At 42.6% G+C, this 20,361-nt stretch overlaps 2 protein-coding genes across 6 annotated transcripts; one reads left to right on the forward strand and one right to left on the reverse strand.

Annotated features, from left to right (window-relative positions):
* Nucleotides 1–1,121: 1,121 nt before the first annotated feature.
* On the forward strand, nucleotides 1,122–11,575 carry POLI (DNA polymerase iota). Of its 3 annotated transcripts, none has more exons than XM_075489099.1 (9): nucleotides 1,122–1,316; nucleotides 2,348–2,473; nucleotides 3,204–3,368; nucleotides 5,239–5,475; nucleotides 6,167–6,345; nucleotides 6,616–6,707; nucleotides 8,246–8,379; nucleotides 9,426–9,628; nucleotides 10,748–11,575. In XM_075489099.1, exons 1-9 carry the CDS (start codon nucleotides 1,250–1,252, stop codon nucleotides 11,573–11,575), a joined length of 2,031 nt encoding a protein of 676 aa, XP_075345214.1. In that variant the 5' UTR covers nucleotides 1,122–1,249. The 3 variants fall into 3 exon arrangements, with proteins under 3 accessions (XP_075345214.1, XP_075345215.1, XP_075345216.1); XM_075489100.1 differs by having other exon boundaries at nucleotides 2,351–2,473; XM_075489101.1 differs by lacking the exons at nucleotides 1,122–1,316; nucleotides 2,348–2,473; nucleotides 3,204–3,368 and adding an exon at nucleotides 4,758–4,842.
* Nucleotides 1,897–20,360, reverse strand: STARD6 (StAR related lipid transfer domain containing 6). Of its 3 annotated transcripts, XM_075489116.1 has the most exons (11): nucleotides 20,291–20,360; nucleotides 19,116–19,209; nucleotides 18,916–18,965; nucleotides 15,701–15,827; nucleotides 14,411–14,528; nucleotides 13,240–13,333; nucleotides 10,734–12,901; nucleotides 9,750–9,824; nucleotides 9,514–9,654; nucleotides 2,736–3,170; nucleotides 1,897–2,643 (listed from the first exon to the last, which is right to left on the reverse strand). In XM_075489116.1, the coding sequence occupies exons 2-7, from the start codon at nucleotides 19,203–19,205 to the stop codon at nucleotides 12,748–12,750; spliced, it is 633 nt and encodes a 210-aa protein (XP_075345231.1). In that variant the 5' UTR covers nucleotides 19,206–19,209; nucleotides 20,291–20,360; the 3' UTR covers nucleotides 1,897–2,643; nucleotides 2,736–3,170; nucleotides 9,514–9,654; nucleotides 9,750–9,824; nucleotides 10,734–12,747. The 3 variants fall into 3 exon arrangements, with proteins under 3 accessions (XP_075345231.1, XP_075345230.1, XP_075345229.1); XM_075489115.1 differs by having other exon boundaries at nucleotides 1,897–3,165; XM_075489114.1 differs by having other exon boundaries at nucleotides 1,897–3,170.
* Between the last annotated feature and the right edge of the window lies 1 nt (nucleotide 20,361).

Here is a 20,361-nt window from a genome sequence, read left to right on the forward strand (position 1 = left end):
GCCCGGCGCCCAGCCCCCGGCGCTCTCAACAAGAGCTTTATTGTTCCCGGACACGGCCGGGGCCGGGACCCCCTGGCGATGGCGGCCGCGGCGCGCTGCTCGGCGCCAGGAGCGCGGGCTGCGCGCGCAGCCGGCGGAGCGCTCACCCGGCGCCCGCTTGCGCGGCCGAGCCCCGGAATCCGTGTCAGCGGCCCGCCGAGCGGGGCGCGGCGCGGCCTAGAGGGGCCAGAGCGGCCAACCCCGCCGACCATAGAGAGCGCCGTAGGCGGGACAGAGCGGCCGCGGCGGTGCCGGCGCCGGAGGGGGCAGGGGCACGGGCCGCCATCGCGGGCGCCTGAGGCCGTCCTGCGGGGGGGAGCCGCGCCGGGAGGGCTCGGGCTCGGGCTCGCCGGCGGCGGAGGCTGGAGGAAGCCCCGAGCGGAACCGCGCCGGCAGGTGCTGGGGCAGGAGGAAGCCGTCCGTCACGTCCCGCTCGTCACCCCGCGATAGGGAGAGCGATGCTCGGCGGCCCTTGGGGACATGCTGCGGCATGGGAGCCCATCGGGGCAGGGCCGCCAACAAACCCGCTCCACCGTAAGCCTGAATTCACCCCTTTTCTCCTCCAAAGTGCCCATGGACGAAACGCTTCCCTGCATCCCCCACGTTCAGTTTATTCGTGTCCTCCACACTCGGACCTCCGCGACGCCTTTCCTCACCGGGCTGACAGCCCTCAGCGGTCCCGGCCGGGGGCCGCTGCCCTGCCGCTCGCTCCCGGCACCCGCCGGCTCTGCCGAGCTCGGGGCTGTTTCCCGCAGCACGACGCTGACTTCGCACCGCCAACTCCCCGCCGGGCCCCCGGCAGTCCCGTCACCGAGCCACCGCTTCTCGGCGGCCCCGCCGCCACAGCGCAAAGCCCGCACATCGCACAGCCGAAGGGCTGCGTCCCCACGTCCCCCCTCGGGACGCGCCCCGCGTCCCCGCTCTCCCGGCCCCGCGCCCTCCTCAGAGCCGGCCGCCCTCCCGCGGGGTCCCGCAGGGCGCCGGGGCCGGGCTCGGCGGCCTCGCAGCCTGCCGGCGCCCGGCGGAGGCCGCGGCCCTCACCCGCCGCCCCCGCCGCGGCGCTAGGACCTGCGCGGCGCGGCCCTGCGGCCGCCTCCTCCGCGGGGCGGGCGCAGCGCTGAGGGAGCTGCGGGAGCGCGGCCGTCCCCGGCGGCGGCGGCGGCTGCAGGGAGCGGCTCTGCGGCGGCGGATGAGTCAGCCCTGAGGCGGCATGGAGCCCTTCCCGCCGCCCACGGAGGAGGACGAGGAGGACTGGCTTCGCCCGCAGCCGGCCCCGTGTGAGCGCGGGCCGCGGGCGGCGGCGGGGCAGGGCGGGGCGGGCAGCAATGGCGCCGGCTGCCGAGGGGAGCGGCGGCGGCCGCCGCGGAGCGGAGCCCGCGTCCCGCCGTGACCCCGGCGGCTCCCCCGCGGGTGCCGCAGTCTCGCGTGGGGCCGAGCGCGGCCCGCTCCGCTCCGCCGTGCTGCCTTCTTCCCCGGGCAGGGGCGAGGGAGGCGGCGCTGCCCCGGCGGGGTGAAGAGGCAGGGGCTGCCGGGGTGGGGGGGTGTCCGAGCCCCGGCCGCGGCCCCGCCGTCCGAGGAGGGCAGATGCGAGCTCCTTGTGGGAGCCGTGAGGAGGGGCGAGCCTCTCCCGAGCAGCCATGACCCGCCTTTTCCTCTGTTAATGGTTCCTGTCATCCTGCCGGTAACCGCTGTGCTTCTCCCTTGGAACAGGAGACCTCAGGAGCCATTGCAAACACCACCCCCCAGCCAGCCTACAGAGACGGACCAGGGTTTCCTTTGGACTATATTAACTACTTGGGGTTATTGTCAGCTTAGAGAAATAAAAGCCTTTTATTTTTTTTTTAATTTTCTTTTGCCTTTTTAAACTTGTTTTCATAGCAGGGTTTGCTGTTTGTTGGATGGTGATTTGCCGTCTTCATTGGCCACCCCTGGGAAAGGCGGGTAGCTGATAGAGCTATCTTAGCGGAGTTAAAGCCAGATTATTTTACAGAAATACATTAAAAAGAAGTTTCAGTGTTCCACTGTGAAGGGATATTGTATCAGTAAAGCGATGTTCTAAAATGGTTCAGTGAAAAACAAGTGACCCTCCAAAAAGGGGAGGGTTTAGTAGTAAACTGAGTTGCTGCGGATGACTTATGCTCATAAGTAAGCCTAAAATTAATGCAGCGCTAGAATTACTATAAAACTTGTAAATTTTATATTCTTCTTGTAGTATCTGTTTATTAGGATGGATTAATTTGAAAAAAATTGTTACATCACATGTAAGGCAGCTAGTTATTTTTAATCTGTTCGTTTACTTGCCTTGCAGCAGGCCACAGCAAGTCTGCATCAGCAAGAAGCACGGCACGCAGAGTGATTGTGCACGTTGACTTGGACTGCTTTTATGCCCAAGTAGAAATGATCCGTAATCCTGAATTAAGAGACAAGCCTTTAGGTACAAGTTACTTTGCTGTTAATTTGGGGATTATGTGTATTCGGGCAGAAGAAACTAAGGATGTGAATAAACTAAGGACGTGCCTGTGTGGTGAGATACAGGCAGTCCCGCCGGAGCTGTAACCACATCCAGAGTGAGCGAGGTGCAGTCTAGGCTCCACGTAGCTGTGACTACAAGATTAATAAATCCTCTTGAGCACAAGTACAGGCACTCGCTGACGTGTCTGAGCAGTTCTGGGGATTGAAGCTGGTTTATAACTTACGTGGGCATAGAGAGGGCCGAGCTCCACAGATGAGCCGGAGCCTTTTGAGACAGTCATGCTAAAAGCGTGCTTTATTCCATCCAGAAGTTAAGAATGAATGCGAGGCAGTCAGTACTCTCTACGATCAGTGGAGGAAGTACATCGTAAAATGACTATTACAGAAAGAGCACTTTCACAGATAAGATTGCCCAAAAAGGCCCAAAATTAAGAGCGATATTACAATGGGAAAAAATATCTATAAGGTTTTAAAATGTTCTTACCGTCCAGTAATGTAAATCAAGAGATCTGACCTTCTCACAGTCTTGTAAGATAAGACTGTTGTGTTGGTTTGTTTGCTCGTTCCCTGACGTTCGTTCTGACCAAAGCATGTGCTTCGCAGTCTTTGCAGTGGCACGAAAGCACTGTGGTCTTCTGTGAAGTAGCAAGAAACCTAAACTTTAAAAAAAACATTTAATCTTCTGTTTTTAGGTGTGCAACAGAAATCCATCGTAGTTACCTCTAACTATGAAGCCCGAAAACTTGGAGTTAAGAAATTGATGTCTGTCAAGGATGCCAAAGAGAAGTGTCCTCAACTGATACTGGTTAATGGAGAAGATCTAACTCCATACCGGGAGATGTCATACAAGGTTACAGGTACAAAATGAACAGTTTCTCACTTTCTGTTAAAATCTGTGTGCACGTGCACACGTGTGCAATAGCGTATGACATTTGCCTGCTCTAAAAGTTCTTAGAATGAGCCTCGTACCACGGCCATAATCCTTACAGTCGTACAATGTCAATATTTCATAAAACAAGCTCTTAGACTTGGTTGCAATCTGGGTCAGGCACTATACGTGTATCGTACCGATGTTACGTGGGATCTGCATGCTACATGAGGGTTATGCCCGTGTAGTTCTTTAGGAACAATTCTTCTTATTTAAATAGACTGCAGTAATATATTTCCAAATGTGAAGCAGTGGAGGACAGAATGCTGAAGCCTTTGAGTGGGTGAACTTCTGCAGTATCTCTTAATTAAGCGATATGCCAGCATAGTCATGGATTACTGCCTTTATCATTAGCAGTGTTAGCAGGTGAAACAGTAATAACCTGAAAGTGAAAGCCCGCCTAGCTGGGAAACAGATTTCCCTCAGAGGAAGTACTGCAGAGGTTAAGAACTATAATTTCAAAAAGAAATGAGGAAAGAAAGAAGAGATTTGGGGAGAAGAAAAGCAGAGGACAGAGGTAGTTGTGGGATGAAGAAATATTCCTCCTCTTCACCTTTGCTAAAATAAGCGTCTTACTATTTTATCTGGAAGAGAAGACAGTTTCTCTTGATTATATTATCCTTGGGTATCTTTTCCTCCTAGAGTTGTTGGGGGAATTTTGTCCACTGGTGGAAAGGCTTGGGTTTGATGAAAATTTTGTGGATATCACAGAGATTGTAGAGAAAAGACTAAACCAGCTACAGCAAAGTGGATGTTCCAGAGTCTGCGTGTCTGGTCACGTGTACAACAACCAAGGCGAGTTTAAACGTTCTTCCCGTTGAAAAATACGGTAAATGTTTGTGAAGTGCAATACAAAGTATCTAAGTGTTGTCCAGAGCTGAACAGTTGGAAACTTGGATTGCTCTGTGCTTGCTTTCTGTATTTGAGAGTTCATGTATCACAAGTGTTAATCAGCGTTCCAATTAGACTGTATAAAAAATAAATCTCTGTGGTAGATAAGCATGGACAATGATTTGGGAGAACAGGTTTTCATGATCCTTTTTTTTTTTTTTTAAAAGTAGTTTTACTGTAGTAAGATATAATCTTGTTTCGGCTTGAAAGTTTTTTGTCAATTGGCAAAATTGCACGAGTTTTTTAACAAATAGAAACCAAAAAACAGAGTAAATTTTCGCTCTAGCCATTAGGTCAGGAATAGACTTACTGAGACTGAAGCAGCTAACTGACCTGCTTCGTATGTCGTCAAACGTGAATGCAGGAGCTATGCCGTGATACTCGTTTCATGCACTAGGAAGGAGAGCAGTTGGTTTTTTTTCCTGGACTTTGAGCTATTGCGATGGCTTTGAATATGGTTTGGAGAGGAGGGAAATGCCTGAATAGTCCTTTTCCTCATTTGGCATTTGCATGTGAATAATAAAGGCTTAGCTGCAAGGCAGCCCTCTAAGTTAACAGTTTGTAAATCTCTACTTCGGTTACATTGGTACAAGAATCTGTGATAGTTAACACTTTTCTTTGACATCTTTTAATATATTTTATATTTAAAATACTCCTTAAACATGCTTCCTGGACAGTATGCCCCCGGTTTTGGACAGCAGCAGTCTCCCTTTTACCAGGGTTTTGGGGAGATAGGTGTGGTGAAACTTGGATACAAGGAGCCATGGATACAGAACCACTTGACCCATGAGACCATACTTTCTTGTACTGCTTTAATGCAATGTAAAGAAAAAAATACCTAAATCTAGAGAATTAGCTACCTAGGTGACTGTTTACATATCGAACACTGCTTTCTTTTTCTTTTGCAGCTCTCAATTGGCAGGATACAACACATGTAAGACTAGTTATTGGATCTCAGCTTGCAGAAGAGTTCAGGGAAGCCATATATGCGAGACTGGGCCTCACAGGCTGCGCAGGAGTTGCTTCTAACAAATTACTGTCTAAACTAGTATCTGGGACCTTTAAACCAAATCAGCAAACAGTTCTTCTGCCTGAAAGCTGTCAAGATCTAATACGCAGCCTTCATCACATCCAAAAAGTGCCTGGTAAGTATGGTGCTATGAGCAGAGATGGAGAGCACATTGACAACTCTTAAGATGGTAAGAAAGAATACTGAAAAAATTATAGCTGAAATAATTTTAACATCTAGGTCTCGCAAGCAGGCAGCGGGGTGTGCAGGTGTGTATATAGGGTGGTTTTTTTTTTTTTATAAGGTCTTTTGAGTTTTGTTTAGCAGAAGGAATGAAAGGACTTTGGTTTTCTTAATTTTCGGTTGTGACATAAAAGTGTTGCAGCACTTCAAGATACCTTCAAAAATACTAAAAATCGCGGTTTATTTTCATTGAAGCCCAAACATTGTGGTTGATACTAGGTTTTAAATACCAACTTTTTTAAACTTGCTGACTGGAAACCTACTGACAGTTATTAAAACAGTCTGTTGGAGCCTGATGGAATACTCTGAGGAAGTACTTTTCCTCATTATTCTATGCTGACGCTGTGCTGTTGGCCAGGAAGCGTTGACGGAGGCTACAGACACAGGCAGACCTTTGCTGTGTCCCAGTATGGCTCTTCTAGTGGCAGATTCTAAAACTCGAATGGAAACTCACCAAAAACGTTGCTGAAAAGCCTGCATTGCAGTAGGCAAAATAATTGTCAGTACTACGTGGGTGGGCATTTTTTATATATATATGTATATATTTTTTCACTTTTTGTGTATTTAATCCACATTTTATTTAGGCATTGGCTACAAAACTGCCAAACGTCTTGAAACGCTGGGTGTTAGGACCGCGTGTGATCTCCAAGCGTTTCCGCCTGCTGTGTTAGAGAAGGAACTAGGTGTTTCTGTTGCTCAGCGTATCCAAAAACTCAGCTATGGAGAAGATGACTCACCTGTGACTCCATCAGGCCCTCCTCAGGTACAAGTATTGTTCTGAAGTACTTTATAAAGAGCGAAAAAATTGCTTTTAGTTTTATACAGCTTTGCTGGACTAACTTAATGAATCATTTTTTTTATGTATTCTCTAGTACATCTCAAATTAATGTATAATTCTCCTGAAATTCAGTTGAGCTCTGAGTGTCAAATATATCTTGGTGCTAATTCTACACACTTAATTGTGATACTACTTTTTCCTCTTCAGAATTTTGATGTAAATATCAAATTGAAAGGACTAATGTGGTTTTTTTAGTCCTTTAGTGATGAAGATTCCTTTAAAAAATGTTCATCAGAAGTGGAAGTTAAGGAGAAAATTGAAGAACTGCTTCCTAGCCTCTTAGACAGGTGACTGTCTTCAGTAGCTCTTTTTGATGAAATTGTGACCTGAAGGGACTTGGAGCGTTATGTTAGGTTTGTCTCATACTCTACACCTCTTTTCTCAGCAAAATGCATTTATAGGAACAGCACCTGCCTCTCCAACTTCCTCTTTGGTCTTTTTTTTTTTTTTTTTTTTAAATTCATGGATTGTACTGCTGTATTGCCCCACTTTCCTCTTGCCCCCATCTTTTGTCCTGCCCCAGGGTGGCTGCCAGCCCTTCCATTCCTGTGCAGCCTCTCTGATAAAGATCTTTGCATGTTCCCTTTGCTGATCCTTCTCTGTTGCTTTGGTTGTGCATCACTATTTAGTGCATCTTCACAGATCTCCGTGAAGGACCCTAGGTTTTCTTTCTCTTTCCATAGGTGACTTTCAGACCCTCAGTGATCACTATTTATGCATGTCTGCTGTTCCACAGCGTATTTTTCTGTCAGTCTGAAAGAACACTTTCCTTTCTTCCTCCTTCCCTTGCCCTGTGAATCCAGGCAGCATCCAAGGCCAAGATTCTTCACAAAAACACCAGCATAGCAGGAGGATGCATTTACTCATGTCTTGACTACGGTGACTTTCCTATCCTCCCTTTCTATCCTGTGACTCTCTTTACTTAAAACAAATTAGTACAAAGGAGTAATATTCTAGCAGCACTGAACTGTCTTTCCTGTTCTGCCATGCTTCAACTTCTGATTTTTGAAACCCTCCTTGCATCAGTCCTGAATAGCCTTCATGTCCCCCATTAGTTCTTGATTTTTATATTTTTTTCTCTAAATATTTTCATATTCTCTGCATGCCTCTCTAAGCCTTAAAATAATCTACAAGTCTTAAAAGTTTTCTGTCCCCACATCTATGCAAGTCTCGCAATAGATACCTCCATTTTAGTTATGTTAACATTGTGGGCAAGCAGTCTTTTATCTGCTAATACCAGATATTACTCAGTAATCACAAAATTTGAAGCGAGGCTGTTTGTCCTATCTTGTTTACAACATGTAGAATTGAGAAATTTTTTTGTAGGGAAAAATCCCCCCCATGCCTTTTGGAGGGGGAAAGAAACAATTATGTACTTTTGTTTCTTACCCTTCATCCAAAAGCCAGCTAACCTTTTGCTGCTGAAGTGGGGGTGTTTCCTTGAAAAGCAGAAAGCTAAAAGCTGAGGATTATATAGGGTATAATTGCAAAGACTACGCTACTTTCAATGTATTAAATATTGAAACGTGGCAGTATTGCAGACCGACCCACTTAATTTTAACATTCACCTCAGCTGAAGACTCTTGGGGACAGTATTCACATTGTATTGAACTTCTAACTTATGGGTAATTAAGGGAACCAGCTAGGACCCAAAGTTCCCCATGTAATCAGTGGAGTAAAGCCAGAAGTTGGGAGAGATCTGTAATGCTTAATTTAAGTGACTTTGTAACCTATGTTGTGCTGTGATGCTGTGACAGTTTCCATAGATCCTCTGAAAAATACTCGTGGTAACGCTTATTGCTTTGTGCACGTTAACGTTCCGTAGAATATACAAAGATGGAAGACAGCCCCACACAGTAAGATTGACCATACGCCAGTTCTCCTCAACCGATAAATGGTTTCATCGGGAAAGTCGTCAGTGTCCTATTCCACCTCATCTCATTCAGAAATTTGGAAAAGGTAAACTTTGCATTTTTGAAAGGATCAACTTTGTGTTGCTACCACTTAACTTCGCTGTAAAATTCTGTTACTTAATGTCATGATAATATTCCCTACACTTAATACTTGGAAATTTTTCTATTACTTGTAATGGATGTATCTTGAGGAGATACGCTAAAAACATATAGAACTTCACTGTAGGAATAACTGCTACGTTACTGCCATGTTTTAACCCAGTCTGGCTGGATTCCTGGCAGTAAGTTTCTTGGTGGGGTGGGAAAGGGCGACTGGGGGCTGCTTCCCAGATTAATAATCTGCTTTTCTCTGTTAGGGATTTGAATTATGTTCTCAATTTTATTAGGTAATAAAATGTCTTTTTGAGGTACCTCTGAAAATTAATACCATAAAGGCTCTCATCCTTCTGAGCCTTAAGCTTTCCAAACAGCAATTGCAATTCATTTGACACTTGCTTCAGATTGGGGTGAGGAAATAAATCTGAATCGCTGCTGTGTCAGCACACAGAATCACTGTTCCCTGACTTCGATTCCTGAATTACTTCTCACAGTCCTAGAGAAGCTATTGAAAGTCTGTGTAGCTTCTCACTTCAAAATTGCTACTGACTTCTACCTTGGAGGAGACTTAATTACTGTCAGCTCATGTAGTCATGAAAGCTCCAATACACCATGTTGTTATTACCAGTGTTGGGGTAATGTTATATACCTACACGGCCCTGTAAAGGCCCTTTTGGGTAGAACTAGATCATTTTTCATATCTATTCAGCTTGGCTTGTATTCTGTAATTCTTCTTTTCTAAGCTAAGAACATACTATAAAGTAATCTTCACAGGTGTAAAATTAAGCATTTTTACTGGAGGAAAAAAAAAAAAGTCTGTTATTCAGTTCAGGACATACCTGCCAGGGCAGAATGAACATCTTAACGACTGTATTGACAGATTATTTTGGAAGCCTTTAGCAGTGTTTGCTTTTGTACTTTGCTATTTAAATCAATCTTAGTCAGTCAGTTACTCTTGATTATATACATTCCTTTTTTTCAACCTTTTTCTTTTAGAAAGCAGCAATGTTATATCCCCATTGGTTGATATACTAATGAAACTCTTCCGAAAGATGATAGATGTACATCTACCATTTCATCTTACCCTTTTGAATGTCTGCTTCTCCAACCTCAAGGATCTTCCTAGCAGCAAGAAAGGATCAATTGGTTTCTATCTAAAGCAGATGTCACCACCATCAGGCTCTGGTAAACGTGTCCGGGTAAGCTGAAAGATCCTGAGAGCTACCTGCAGATAAGAAAGTTCTGAGCTATTTCTGTCTTTATTATACAGATTTAAACCTTAACTGCTTTGGAATTTTTAGGATGATAAGTTTTATTCACCTGGTAAAAATGAAGATTTATTTGGAGTCTTCAGAGCAGGTGTTACTTGTTTGCTTGCTTTCATTAGATAGTCTGCTTAAAAGAGATTTAATACTGTCTTGAACGGGACAGCCAACTGGGTTATCAAGCCCCTTAACTGAAGAGAACGGAATTCACTAAGGGAGAAATCCAAACCTACGTCTTCTAAGAAACAATTGCTGAATTTGGCTGTTCATTCCAGTAAGATCTGCTCTTTCTTTAGCATTTGTGAAACAACAGGCCACTTACTCAGATATTGTCGTGCTGAAGCATCTTCTACCTTAGATTAAAATCTCCTTGAAGTTGCTTATAATTTACCTTGCTTTAATTAAGATACTTTCACAGTGATTATTTACCTTCCTATGCATTCTCAAGTCTCCCTGTCCAGGCTAGAAATTACTCAAAGATTCAATTCTGTATTGGCCGCTAGCACTAGCTTCTGATCTAGCAAGCTTCTAATTCCCGCTTGGAATCGAACAAATCTCCTACCTCCCAATTGCATATGATAGACAGTGTAGGAGCTGTCTGTGGAAACACTGCTAAGTATTTCCACAAGATGCTTTCAGTACATAATCCAAAAACTTAGTAACTTCAAAATTATGTGGTATAATGAATTTACTGTTTCTGTCTTGACATAGCAATTTGGCATATTGATAAACTTGTCTGTTTCTCAACTGCTCAGGAATATGAGGGATAACATCATATCGTGTATTCTAAAGCTCCACAGAGTTTTAAAGCAATAAAATGTAACTTCAAGGTATTTGCTACTTTAAAAGAAGAAAAGGCTTCCTACCTGTATGTACTTTTTAAGGTCTATGTTTGAAAATAAGATTTAAAAAAACACTACCGATCATAAGGGGAAAAATAATTACTGTATGTTAAGGAATAATTTGAAGAACTTGCTGCTAGTAAAATAGTGCTTGGTAACTACTAGATTACACAGACCATAATTAGGCTTTTACATACATTTTTTGTCACAGGAAGTGGAAGATGTCCCACAAGGTGAGGGAAGTGCTTCTTGGAACCAGAACTGCAACAGAACTGGAACGACAAAAACTAGGAAACTTTCAGAGGAAAAGAAAAGCAATGTTAAAAAAGCAGGAATTCCTGACTTCCCATTTCATTTGTCTCCTGGCAAGACTGACCAGCAAGTCTTCAGGGAACTTCCAGAAGATATTCAAAACAAAATTATTTCTGAAAAAACAGAAGCGATCCCTACTGAGAATGTTTCGGGTCAGCCATCAGTATGTTCTGCAGAGGAGGTACACAGCACTTCCCCGAATTCTGAGGGACTAAACAGCGATACGCACTCTGCGGGGTGCAGTATACATCTCAGGTCAGCTCATGAATCTGCAACTGTTCTGGCACACAGCTCCAGGCCCGCTTGCTCTTCTGAGTGTCCCAGAAGTGCATTGTCAAGCAGCAGTATGGAAAAACAACCTACTGACTCTCTGAATTTCAGAGGGAGAGACCTGACATCTGTGGAAGCTGGAGCCAGCCAAAGTGTTCTGCATGTCCCTGTCATGGACAAAGATAAGCAGGCCTTTGAAACAACTGCTGAGGATAAAACTTATAGTAGGCAAGCAGGAATTGTATTTCCTCCTAATGTTGACACACAGACTTTTTATGAACTACCTGCAGATGTGCAAGAAGAACTGCTAACTGAATGGAAGAAGAATCAGGAGTCTGTGTCCAGGACTTCTATGGATAAACCCCCTGAAAAGCCAAAAACAAATAAAGGAAGAAGGAATACAGCACCGTGTTTGTCACAGTCTAACAGTTTGTTAAGATATTTTAAACCACAGTGAAACATTTTTCATAATAGTGACACTCTAAGAATCAGCACTTGAAGGCACTTTAGTTATGAAAAGTTTACTGTAAATTGTAACGATGTGAATATTAAAAATATATTTTGACAACTTTTGACATAAAACCTGCTGGTGACTCTGTTTAAGTAGTAATTAGTCTGCCTTATTTTTCTTTCTTATAAATTGACATTTATCTGATGAATCTTTAGTTGTCCTAAAAATATTACAGTATGCAAACATGTTTTAGTATTCACTATCAATACCTTAACACGTTGACTGGGGGGAAGGAATTTTTACTTTAATTTTCATTGAATATACTATGTATGCAGTTAATTGTTTCTAACACCATGGGAGGGGATCGAGCAGAGAAAACGAAAGCAATTTGCACACTATTCTTTAATTTGCACCACTGCTTCTGTGATTTGTAAGGGAAATTGCTATTCACGTGGCTATCACTATTTCCTGCAGTTAACTTGTAACTGGAGGTACTAGAAATAGTAAGGGGTAATGGGAAACATTACTTCCAAATGAATCACATCACCAGCCTGTTCCTGGAAATGAGTCAGCTTATAAAAATGGTTTAGGTTTGGTGCTCAAGATTCAGAAAATAACAACCAACGCTGTGTATAAAGAGCAGCTTTTAATGAGGTGCTATATACAAACTCATCAGGCTTTTCTTCAAATATTTAATTCCAAAACAGTTGCTAATTACACTTGCACACTTACAGTTAATAAACATGTTTAAAGTCTCTAGTACACAAGATGTTTGCTTGTTTCAGTCAAGAGTACATAATTGAGGTAAGAACTTATCAAAGTTTCTTTAAAGCTATGGCAAAATATCTGACTACTGTATTTTAGCATTGATTTATATCACCAGACTCTCATGTGTATATATATATATATATATATATTCTTTGCATATAAAGTGCAAAAATATTACAAAACATCACCTGATTACATTGAAAGCAACATCCTGTACTTTGATGGCACTTCAGTGTAAATTCTCACATCATTCCCAATAACAGAGAAAACCAGCATTCACCATTTTAACAGTTAAGCTTTATACATTCCCACATGAACCACAATTAAAATAAACTTCATCATCTACTTTAAAAACTAATCCAAGTAAAAGATGCACGTGACTTAAGTGCTTATTATTTTCCACTTAACGTTTAATTACAGTCTTTCAAGCCTTTCAGTCCAGCTCTTGTTTCAGTGATTAAGTTTATGAGAGTAGTAGGTAATGCTGTCTCCACTACAGAACCTGGAAGCATTCCTCCTAGTTCTGGCTGAATAAATACAACTAGCTTAGAATGCTCTGGATTCCTGTGATGAAAAGAGCAAAATCCTTCAGTTAACACTTGTTCCTCTTGCTGTGAAACTTCCTGAGATGTACAGTTGTTTAAAATTTATAGTGATGTTTAGAAAGGTTTACAATTTCAATCTCTCTTGAAATTACTAATACAAAAAAGTGGAGGATGTCTAAAAGTTTCAATTGTTTCAAAAGATAGCCAAAAGAGTTACAAAACTGATCTGCACAAAACTCGTAAAGTTTCCCCAGAACAAAACTGTCTAAATAAAATTTAAAAACAAAGCTGTGTGGTTCAGTAAGAAGATGACTGAGTAACCAAAGATGCTAATGTAAGGGGGCTTTAAATACTTACTCAGGTAAAGGTGAACACACATATCCACAGGGATTGTTATAGCCTCGGACACAAGAGGGAGTTGGAGGGCAGCTGGAGTATTCCACGCTGACAGCTGCAAGTCACCACACACAAAAAGCAAAACCGAATTAATTATGTTTATATCTGTCAATCATATGACTCAAAAATACCTTTTAAAAACAAACTAACTACTATAGGATAGTACAAGATCTCACAATATGGTCACTGGTGTGTTTAGCAATTCCATTCTGTACACAAAACACCTAAAGGACATAAAATATTTGTGCAGTTCAATACATGCAGAAGTTTCTATAGATGTTTGGGCAGGTATACCCAAAAGTATTATCCTTGAGACGTGATTACACATACCTAAGTGCTGAGGTGTGGCTTAGTTCTGGACAACAACGTCAGTTTATCAGCAAGGTGTCATTAATTATTAAGCACAATTGCAGAGAAGATGAGGAAACTGCTGCACACATGCACAGTAGTAGTTAGGAGGGGTTGTTTTTTTACTTACCCATTGTTTTTGCATTAATAAAAAGTCTTGTAAGAGTATGGCTTGAAAAAAAACTGATAGGTCAGTAAAGTTCTAAGATGAAAAATGTTGTTTTCTGCCAGGTACTAAGATCACCCAAAGGAAAAAGATCAGCACAGAAATGAAGTAGCAGTGAGATGTTTTCCTGGCTGGCCGTATAGTTGTAACATTAATAATTTTACATTTTGTGTAAGTTTACAGAGCCAAACTCAAAGAGAATCAAATACGGAGCAAATTAGCAAGTTCCCTCTGAGAATAGTATATTAGGCAAGTAGCATTTGGTCAGGAAGCCATCTAAGTACAGAAAAGTGCCACGAAATAAACACTGAATTTATAGAGTAAAATAATAAATTCTAGCTTTCTCATACTACTACATTTTTTTCAATTTTTCAAATAGAGGCATAGTAGACTAAACAACATGCTATTTTCATTGAAGATCAATGTTGATAGTTTCAGTATTAAAAAACAGCTTTATTTTGGGTATAAAAAGGAGGGGACTGTTAACGTCAGTAAGACCACACACAGAGCAAGGTACTCTACGCTGCCATTAGGCCGCAGAACTTTACAGCCATTCACCTTAGGATTTCCAGAACGCAGCCAAAATATGAAAACACGCAGTAGTTACATGCAACTTACAGTTAGTTGTAAGGATATCACCAGGATATGGTTTAACATGCAGCAGGTCAACAAAATCTCTTGATGAAATCAGTCCCATACCATAACTGTGTGTTACACTGTGGTATATACCAGTGTCCTACAAGTAAGTAAAAGCAATTTTTTGAATTAATGTGTAAGAAGCTAAGTTTTACTTAATTGGCAAAGCAGCATTACATGTTGAATCATGAGCACGTGGCAAAAATGGATTCCTATTTTTAGCGTAAGATGACAGTTCTCATATCTAGTTAGGGCTGAACTCACATGAGAGCCATGAAAGGGATCTTCCAGTAACACAGGGTAGGGATTCACTGCCATTCCCTGTGGCCTAGATTTGAGCCAGGAGTATAGTTTCTGTGTGGAAAAACTCCAAATGTGCACATTTAGTAGCCACACTTAGTGGAGCTGGAATGCCTATTTGCATTGAAATACACATGCTAGATTGCATTGTGTTTTAGGACAAAGATGTATAATCTTTGTTAAGCAAATCTTTAGTTTTGTTAAACTAAATCAGTTCCAAAAAAAGCAAAGAAGGTATGGTCAGATGTACCACTACATCCTAACATCGGGCCAACGCTAGCAGATCCAGGCAGAGGAAAGGGAGAGAGAGGTTCAGGGAAGACAAAAAGGGGAGGATTTCCCCCCCGCCACGATTTAGAGAGTACTTTCATACACTTGAGTCGTTCCTATGTGTGTGCTATGTTCTGAGACCTCTCTCCATCATACACAGGGCCATCTCTCTCGAGTGCTTAGATCAAAGGCGGCTAACACAGGAATATCATTCCTATGATATTCTTCATAGGAATTTTGAGTTCTGGGTTTCCAGAGTGCCCGAGACAAAGCCCCAGGCAACTAGAATTCAGAACATACAGTATTTCCCAGCACTAGTACGGCATCAGTTCAATTTCCATGCTGCCCTTGATTTCGGTGGGTTTTTAAATTTGTGTAAACCATGCTCACTGTGAGAGGGGAGCTTTCCCTACGTTTTGTTCATTGTGTCTCACCCTGCTCTTGCTGGAGACTTCTGTTGTTTCCCATGGACTGAATTCTTGGCACGCTTGAGGACATTTATTTCAGAATAAATATTTAACTCCTAAGGGGAGGGACACATTTCATACCCACTTCACATAAGCAGCAGGTTTAGAAGTTTTAACCAACCCAGAAGGTATTTCATATTGAGAACTTTCTTTGTCCCAGTAGAGGTCTTTTTAGTCACCATAATTCATGCAGAAAGAGCTAAAATAAAATATGTGTATTAAATTATCGTATTACCTGGTCAATCCTTTCTAACAGCTTGTAAGATTTTAATGCTTTGTCCCATTTGCTTCGATACTCAGGAAGATACATAAAAGGAATAATTTTACTAGGGACTTCCTTAATTATCCCTTCTCCACGGTATCTAGATTGGGTAAAAAACAGATATTGAATTCACATTTATGAACTGGAAAAATAAGTTATGCAATAATAAGCATCTAGCAGTTGGGGATGCCAGGCTACAATGAGGTAAAGCACACGAATGTGATTGCGTTTGATGGATTGATGAAAATGCAAGTAGTAATGAAAATTATTATTCTGTAACTGATTTTTGAGACCATTACATTCTTGACACCATACTTTATAAACGAATTATTTGTGAGCTATTGGATAGAAACCTGCTAATTTAAATATATGCAAAATTCATCTATTACTTTTTGTATATAGATACTTTCAATCCATTTTGACACCGCTTGCAAATCTTCTCACTATTCATGAACTAGTACATTCTGGCACTTCTCCAGCTTTTGTTCATAATCTTCTGAGGAGTTCAAGAGAAAGTTCACAGAGGGGAAGAGGGGCCTCTCACAAGGAAATAGGAAACTCCTGTAATGCTGGGAACTGCTCCCTAATACTGATAGTTCTCACACCTAGTTCCTGGAGAAACTGTGAATCACTACAGTAAGCACTGACAGACAAGCAATTAAATACAAAGGTGAAGGATGCTGCGTGACAACAGGTGAGCTCAAAGGAGACTATACTTGCAAACAGTTTATGAAACATGAAGTCAGATTTACAGACCCTGATGATGCATGAGGGTAAATCAGAAAGAGCAAAGATAGCCAAGTTCAAACCCAAACACAGAGGCCCTGTAAAATCATGGCTCCATTTCTGCACTCTGCAGCAACTCGTCACCGCTTACTGCCTTGGTGGAGTGAGCGCAGTGTGGGCGTATATGACTACTCCAGAAACTCGCTTCTCTACTAACTACAGCAGGTCCGATGGTGATGGAAAACATTTTAATGCCTACTCAAAAACAGCGAACGTAAGCTGTGGCAGGACCAGTTAAAACCAGCATATTAATATTTGGATACACCCTTTATTTCCATAACTCCCATGAACTTATGTTTACCAATCTCCTAAGCAGCTCTCGCCTGCATCCTGTAATATCTTCTCTCCTAAACTCAGTGCGAGTTGTTTATCAGGAGGACTTCTTCTAGGCAAGGCTTCTAAAAGACAGAGTTGCTAAAATAAAAGGAAGGGCACACTGACGAAAAATCTCAATTTACAGTTTTTACAGTGGATTATTGGGAACACTGGAAAAAGAGGAAGTAAGCCTGGTAAAAACCACTTGGATCACCAAACCTAGTCTCACTATCTTAGACAAACGGAAATACATACCTCATTGTCTTTCTTGAGCTTAGGTGACATAATTCCAAACAAAATCCTGTTCAGCCTTGAACAATCACCTTAATCCTTCCCTGCACGCTGCTGAAAATGAAAGTGCTGAAAAAATGCACTTCTTCCCTTCACCTGACTGAAGCAAGGATCTCTATCGCTTTTCACTACCAGATCCCATACTGATTTCTTTTAGCAAGTAAAGCAAACTGTTAATACTCTTGCCAATTAAAAAAGAAACTGGCATTTGTGATATGCAGTTAATAAATATTCAATGTCAAACTGAAAATGGGAACAGCTATACTTTTGCTCCTAGAAACAGCTAATATTCCTTCACAAAAGACATGCTATGGACCAGTACTGCTTGTTAATGTGACAAAGATTTGTACAAAAATAAATGAATGAAAGATTCTGGCTCCCTGTACCAAATGGCAGAAAGCATAACAATGCTTCTCCTAACTGCAAAGGACTTGCTATGTACAGATCTGAGTACAACTGAAAATGGCTTCGTGCTCGATGAGACCATAGCATATCTTTCTTCCTCCACAGAAACAACTCAGGCACATTCTTATGAATTCTAAGCAACCAGACTCTCACTCCCGGACACCCACCATAAGATCTGAAATACAATAATAATGCCACATACAAAGTATGCAAATTCTTATTAAGATAACAGTACTTTTAACATATTCTAATGAAATATTACAGCTATTTTCCATTACAATACTGTAGAGTAGTTCTTCTGTAATACCGGTGATATAGCATTGTCTTCTGTAACGAATACCTTCTTTGCTAAAACCTTCAGAAATAATTAGAAAACCAAGCAAGACTTTTGGATTTAGAATACCACTGATCACAAACATCTCATTATACTGAGAACAAAAGACAATCAGATGCAAATTTTCTCTACTGCCTGTCTAGATTGGCATTTAATATAATTCAATACCCATTAGGCATTTTAATTTAAAAAAAAAAAAAAAAGAAGAGAGGCAAAGGACATCTTGCAAGTGTCCTCTTTTCCTCTGCTTTTGCACACTTCTCTTCAGTGAGATTTTTTTTTCTTTCCCCTGGTTTCATGAGCTGAATCAGTTTGGTAAACACTCAGCTGAGTACCACAGCCACCATAAATGAGAAGCAGGACTGCAGAGCCAGGAGAGGGGTAGGGAAGAGGAGAGGAGGAATGTAGAGAGTAGAGCCAACTCTATCAGCGACGGCAAGCTCTGAGATCAGCTTAGTCTGCCTCGCCTAACTCCACCCTTTGGGCCAAATCTAGCTGCTTAACAACAGTGCAGAATTCATTGCTCAAGAGAACAAAGGACAGATGAAGTTGCTGCTCCAGACATTATATGACCTTCTTATTCTCAGTACAGTTAATTCAGTTTCGGGTGCCAGAAAGAAAAAGGTACAAAGGACAGATAAGGTAGAGTGAGAGCGTAAGCATGTCTGCACGTGTCAGCATCAGTCATTTCACAAGTATGAAGGGGTGAAAAGCGAAGCCCAGCTGGTAAGATGTAATGGCTTGAACAGAATATTCCACCAGGAGGAGTCACTGACTTCAGGCCAAAACTGTGACTCCACATCGACTTATTCCATATCAGTAAGTGTTACATAGTATTGAATTTTCACAGCACATTTGAAAATTGCTTGGGAAACCCGCCCTATTGCTGACCCAGTGTAACTACAGTGCAAAATCTTGTCTACAGCTCACAAAACTACACTGAACACTTTCATGAAGGACAGAACATGGTTAACTTTTCCATTTCAATCTTGGGCGTCACCGTTCAAAAGCAGATGTTGTTATTCATTACAATGACAAACAAAATGTAAATACTTACATATTTCCTGCATACTCTTTTGAAGGCTTTGAAGAAACTGTAACATTTTTCTCAAAGTAGAAAAAGGAAAAATAAAAACTTAGCAGTTGATAAAGAGTTGTCAAGTAATTTTTAAAGGAAAACAGTTTTAAACACTTTTTGCAACAAAATGTATTTAATAAAAATAACTTTATAAACAATATTAATTAGTATTTCCTTACTGAAACTTTTATCACTCTCCATCCTGAAGTATCTTGACTGTATGATAAAATTTTTTCTGAAACTTCATCCGTAATTTTCTTATAGTCCATTTATCTGCAAAGATTTAAAAGCAGTTTCCTGGTATATGATAAAAGCATTCCTTAAAGAGCAAAAAACACAGGGCTCATTCCTGTATTCTTTCCACAGGCTTTAGAATACGTTAACTGAGTATTTCTATCAAATGAACTTTTTATTAATCATATTCAATTTCAGAAAAAGACAGGTTTTATTTAAACAAAATTCTACAATTGACTTCCAGTCTGGGCTACTGAGAAGTAGCCATTGGTGTGGATCTTGAGAATTAATCTAGTGAGCATCTAGTGAGACACACCATTCACTCCTTATTAAATCCATCATTACTCCACACTAAAACTTCCCCTCCTTACACAGTTGGTCACCTGAGATTCTGATTCTGCCATGATTTGCTAAAGTCATTAGACTAGTAGCCAACTTGTGTAGTTAAAAACATGTGAGCCTCAAACATTTGGAGAGATTTTTCTTACATCAGAGCTTTATGCAACAATCCTTATAGGCTGTGCTATTGTGGGAGCTCTTTCTCATAACAATATCAACTGTGGTTCTCAGGCCAACAGCGTTGAACATTTCTGGACCAGTCTCTCACACAAAGTTAACTTCATACCTAAACTTTACGGGACTTTTTTTCGTGTAACGGGTTGCACAAGACTTTTCCTGAGCTACCTCAGTGACAAGCTGTGGAATTTAGCTCAGTCTGCACCCCCGGAGGAGCGGTGCCCGCCGAGGACTAGGGCAGAGCACATCACACACCCTCAGCCGGGAACGAATTCACGGCACCTCCGGCGAGCTGGTGGGCTGGGCGGGCCCACCAGCACACGCAGCCCCCGCACCCAGCTCGGGCAGCGCTGACAGGCGAAGCCGAGCGCTGAAAACACGGCGGAGCCGAAGGCCTGGCCGGCGGGACCCCCGTCCTCTGCGCAGGCGGCCCTGAGGCGCGGCGCCCACCCCCGCGAGGGACGGCGGACAACCCACCCGACAGCCCCCCCTCCTCGCTCTCCCGCGGTGACGGCAGCCCGGGCGAAGCGGCGGGCGCGCTGTCCCATCACCGGGGTCTCAGAGCAGGAGGAAGAGGAGGCGACAGTGGCGGCTCCGCACTCACCTCAGCAGCGCGGCACGGAGCGGAGACACCTGCACCCGGCCCCGCCACGCCTTCCCGCCGCGCCGGCCGGC

Source organism: Mycteria americana (assembly GCF_035582795.1).
Source record: "Mycteria americana isolate JAX WOST 10 ecotype Jacksonville Zoo and Gardens chromosome Z unlocalized genomic scaffold, USCA_MyAme_1.0 Scaffold_30, whole genome shotgun sequence".
In the NCBI taxonomy this organism is placed as follows: Eukaryota; Metazoa; Chordata; class Aves; order Ciconiiformes; family Ciconiidae; genus Mycteria; species Mycteria americana.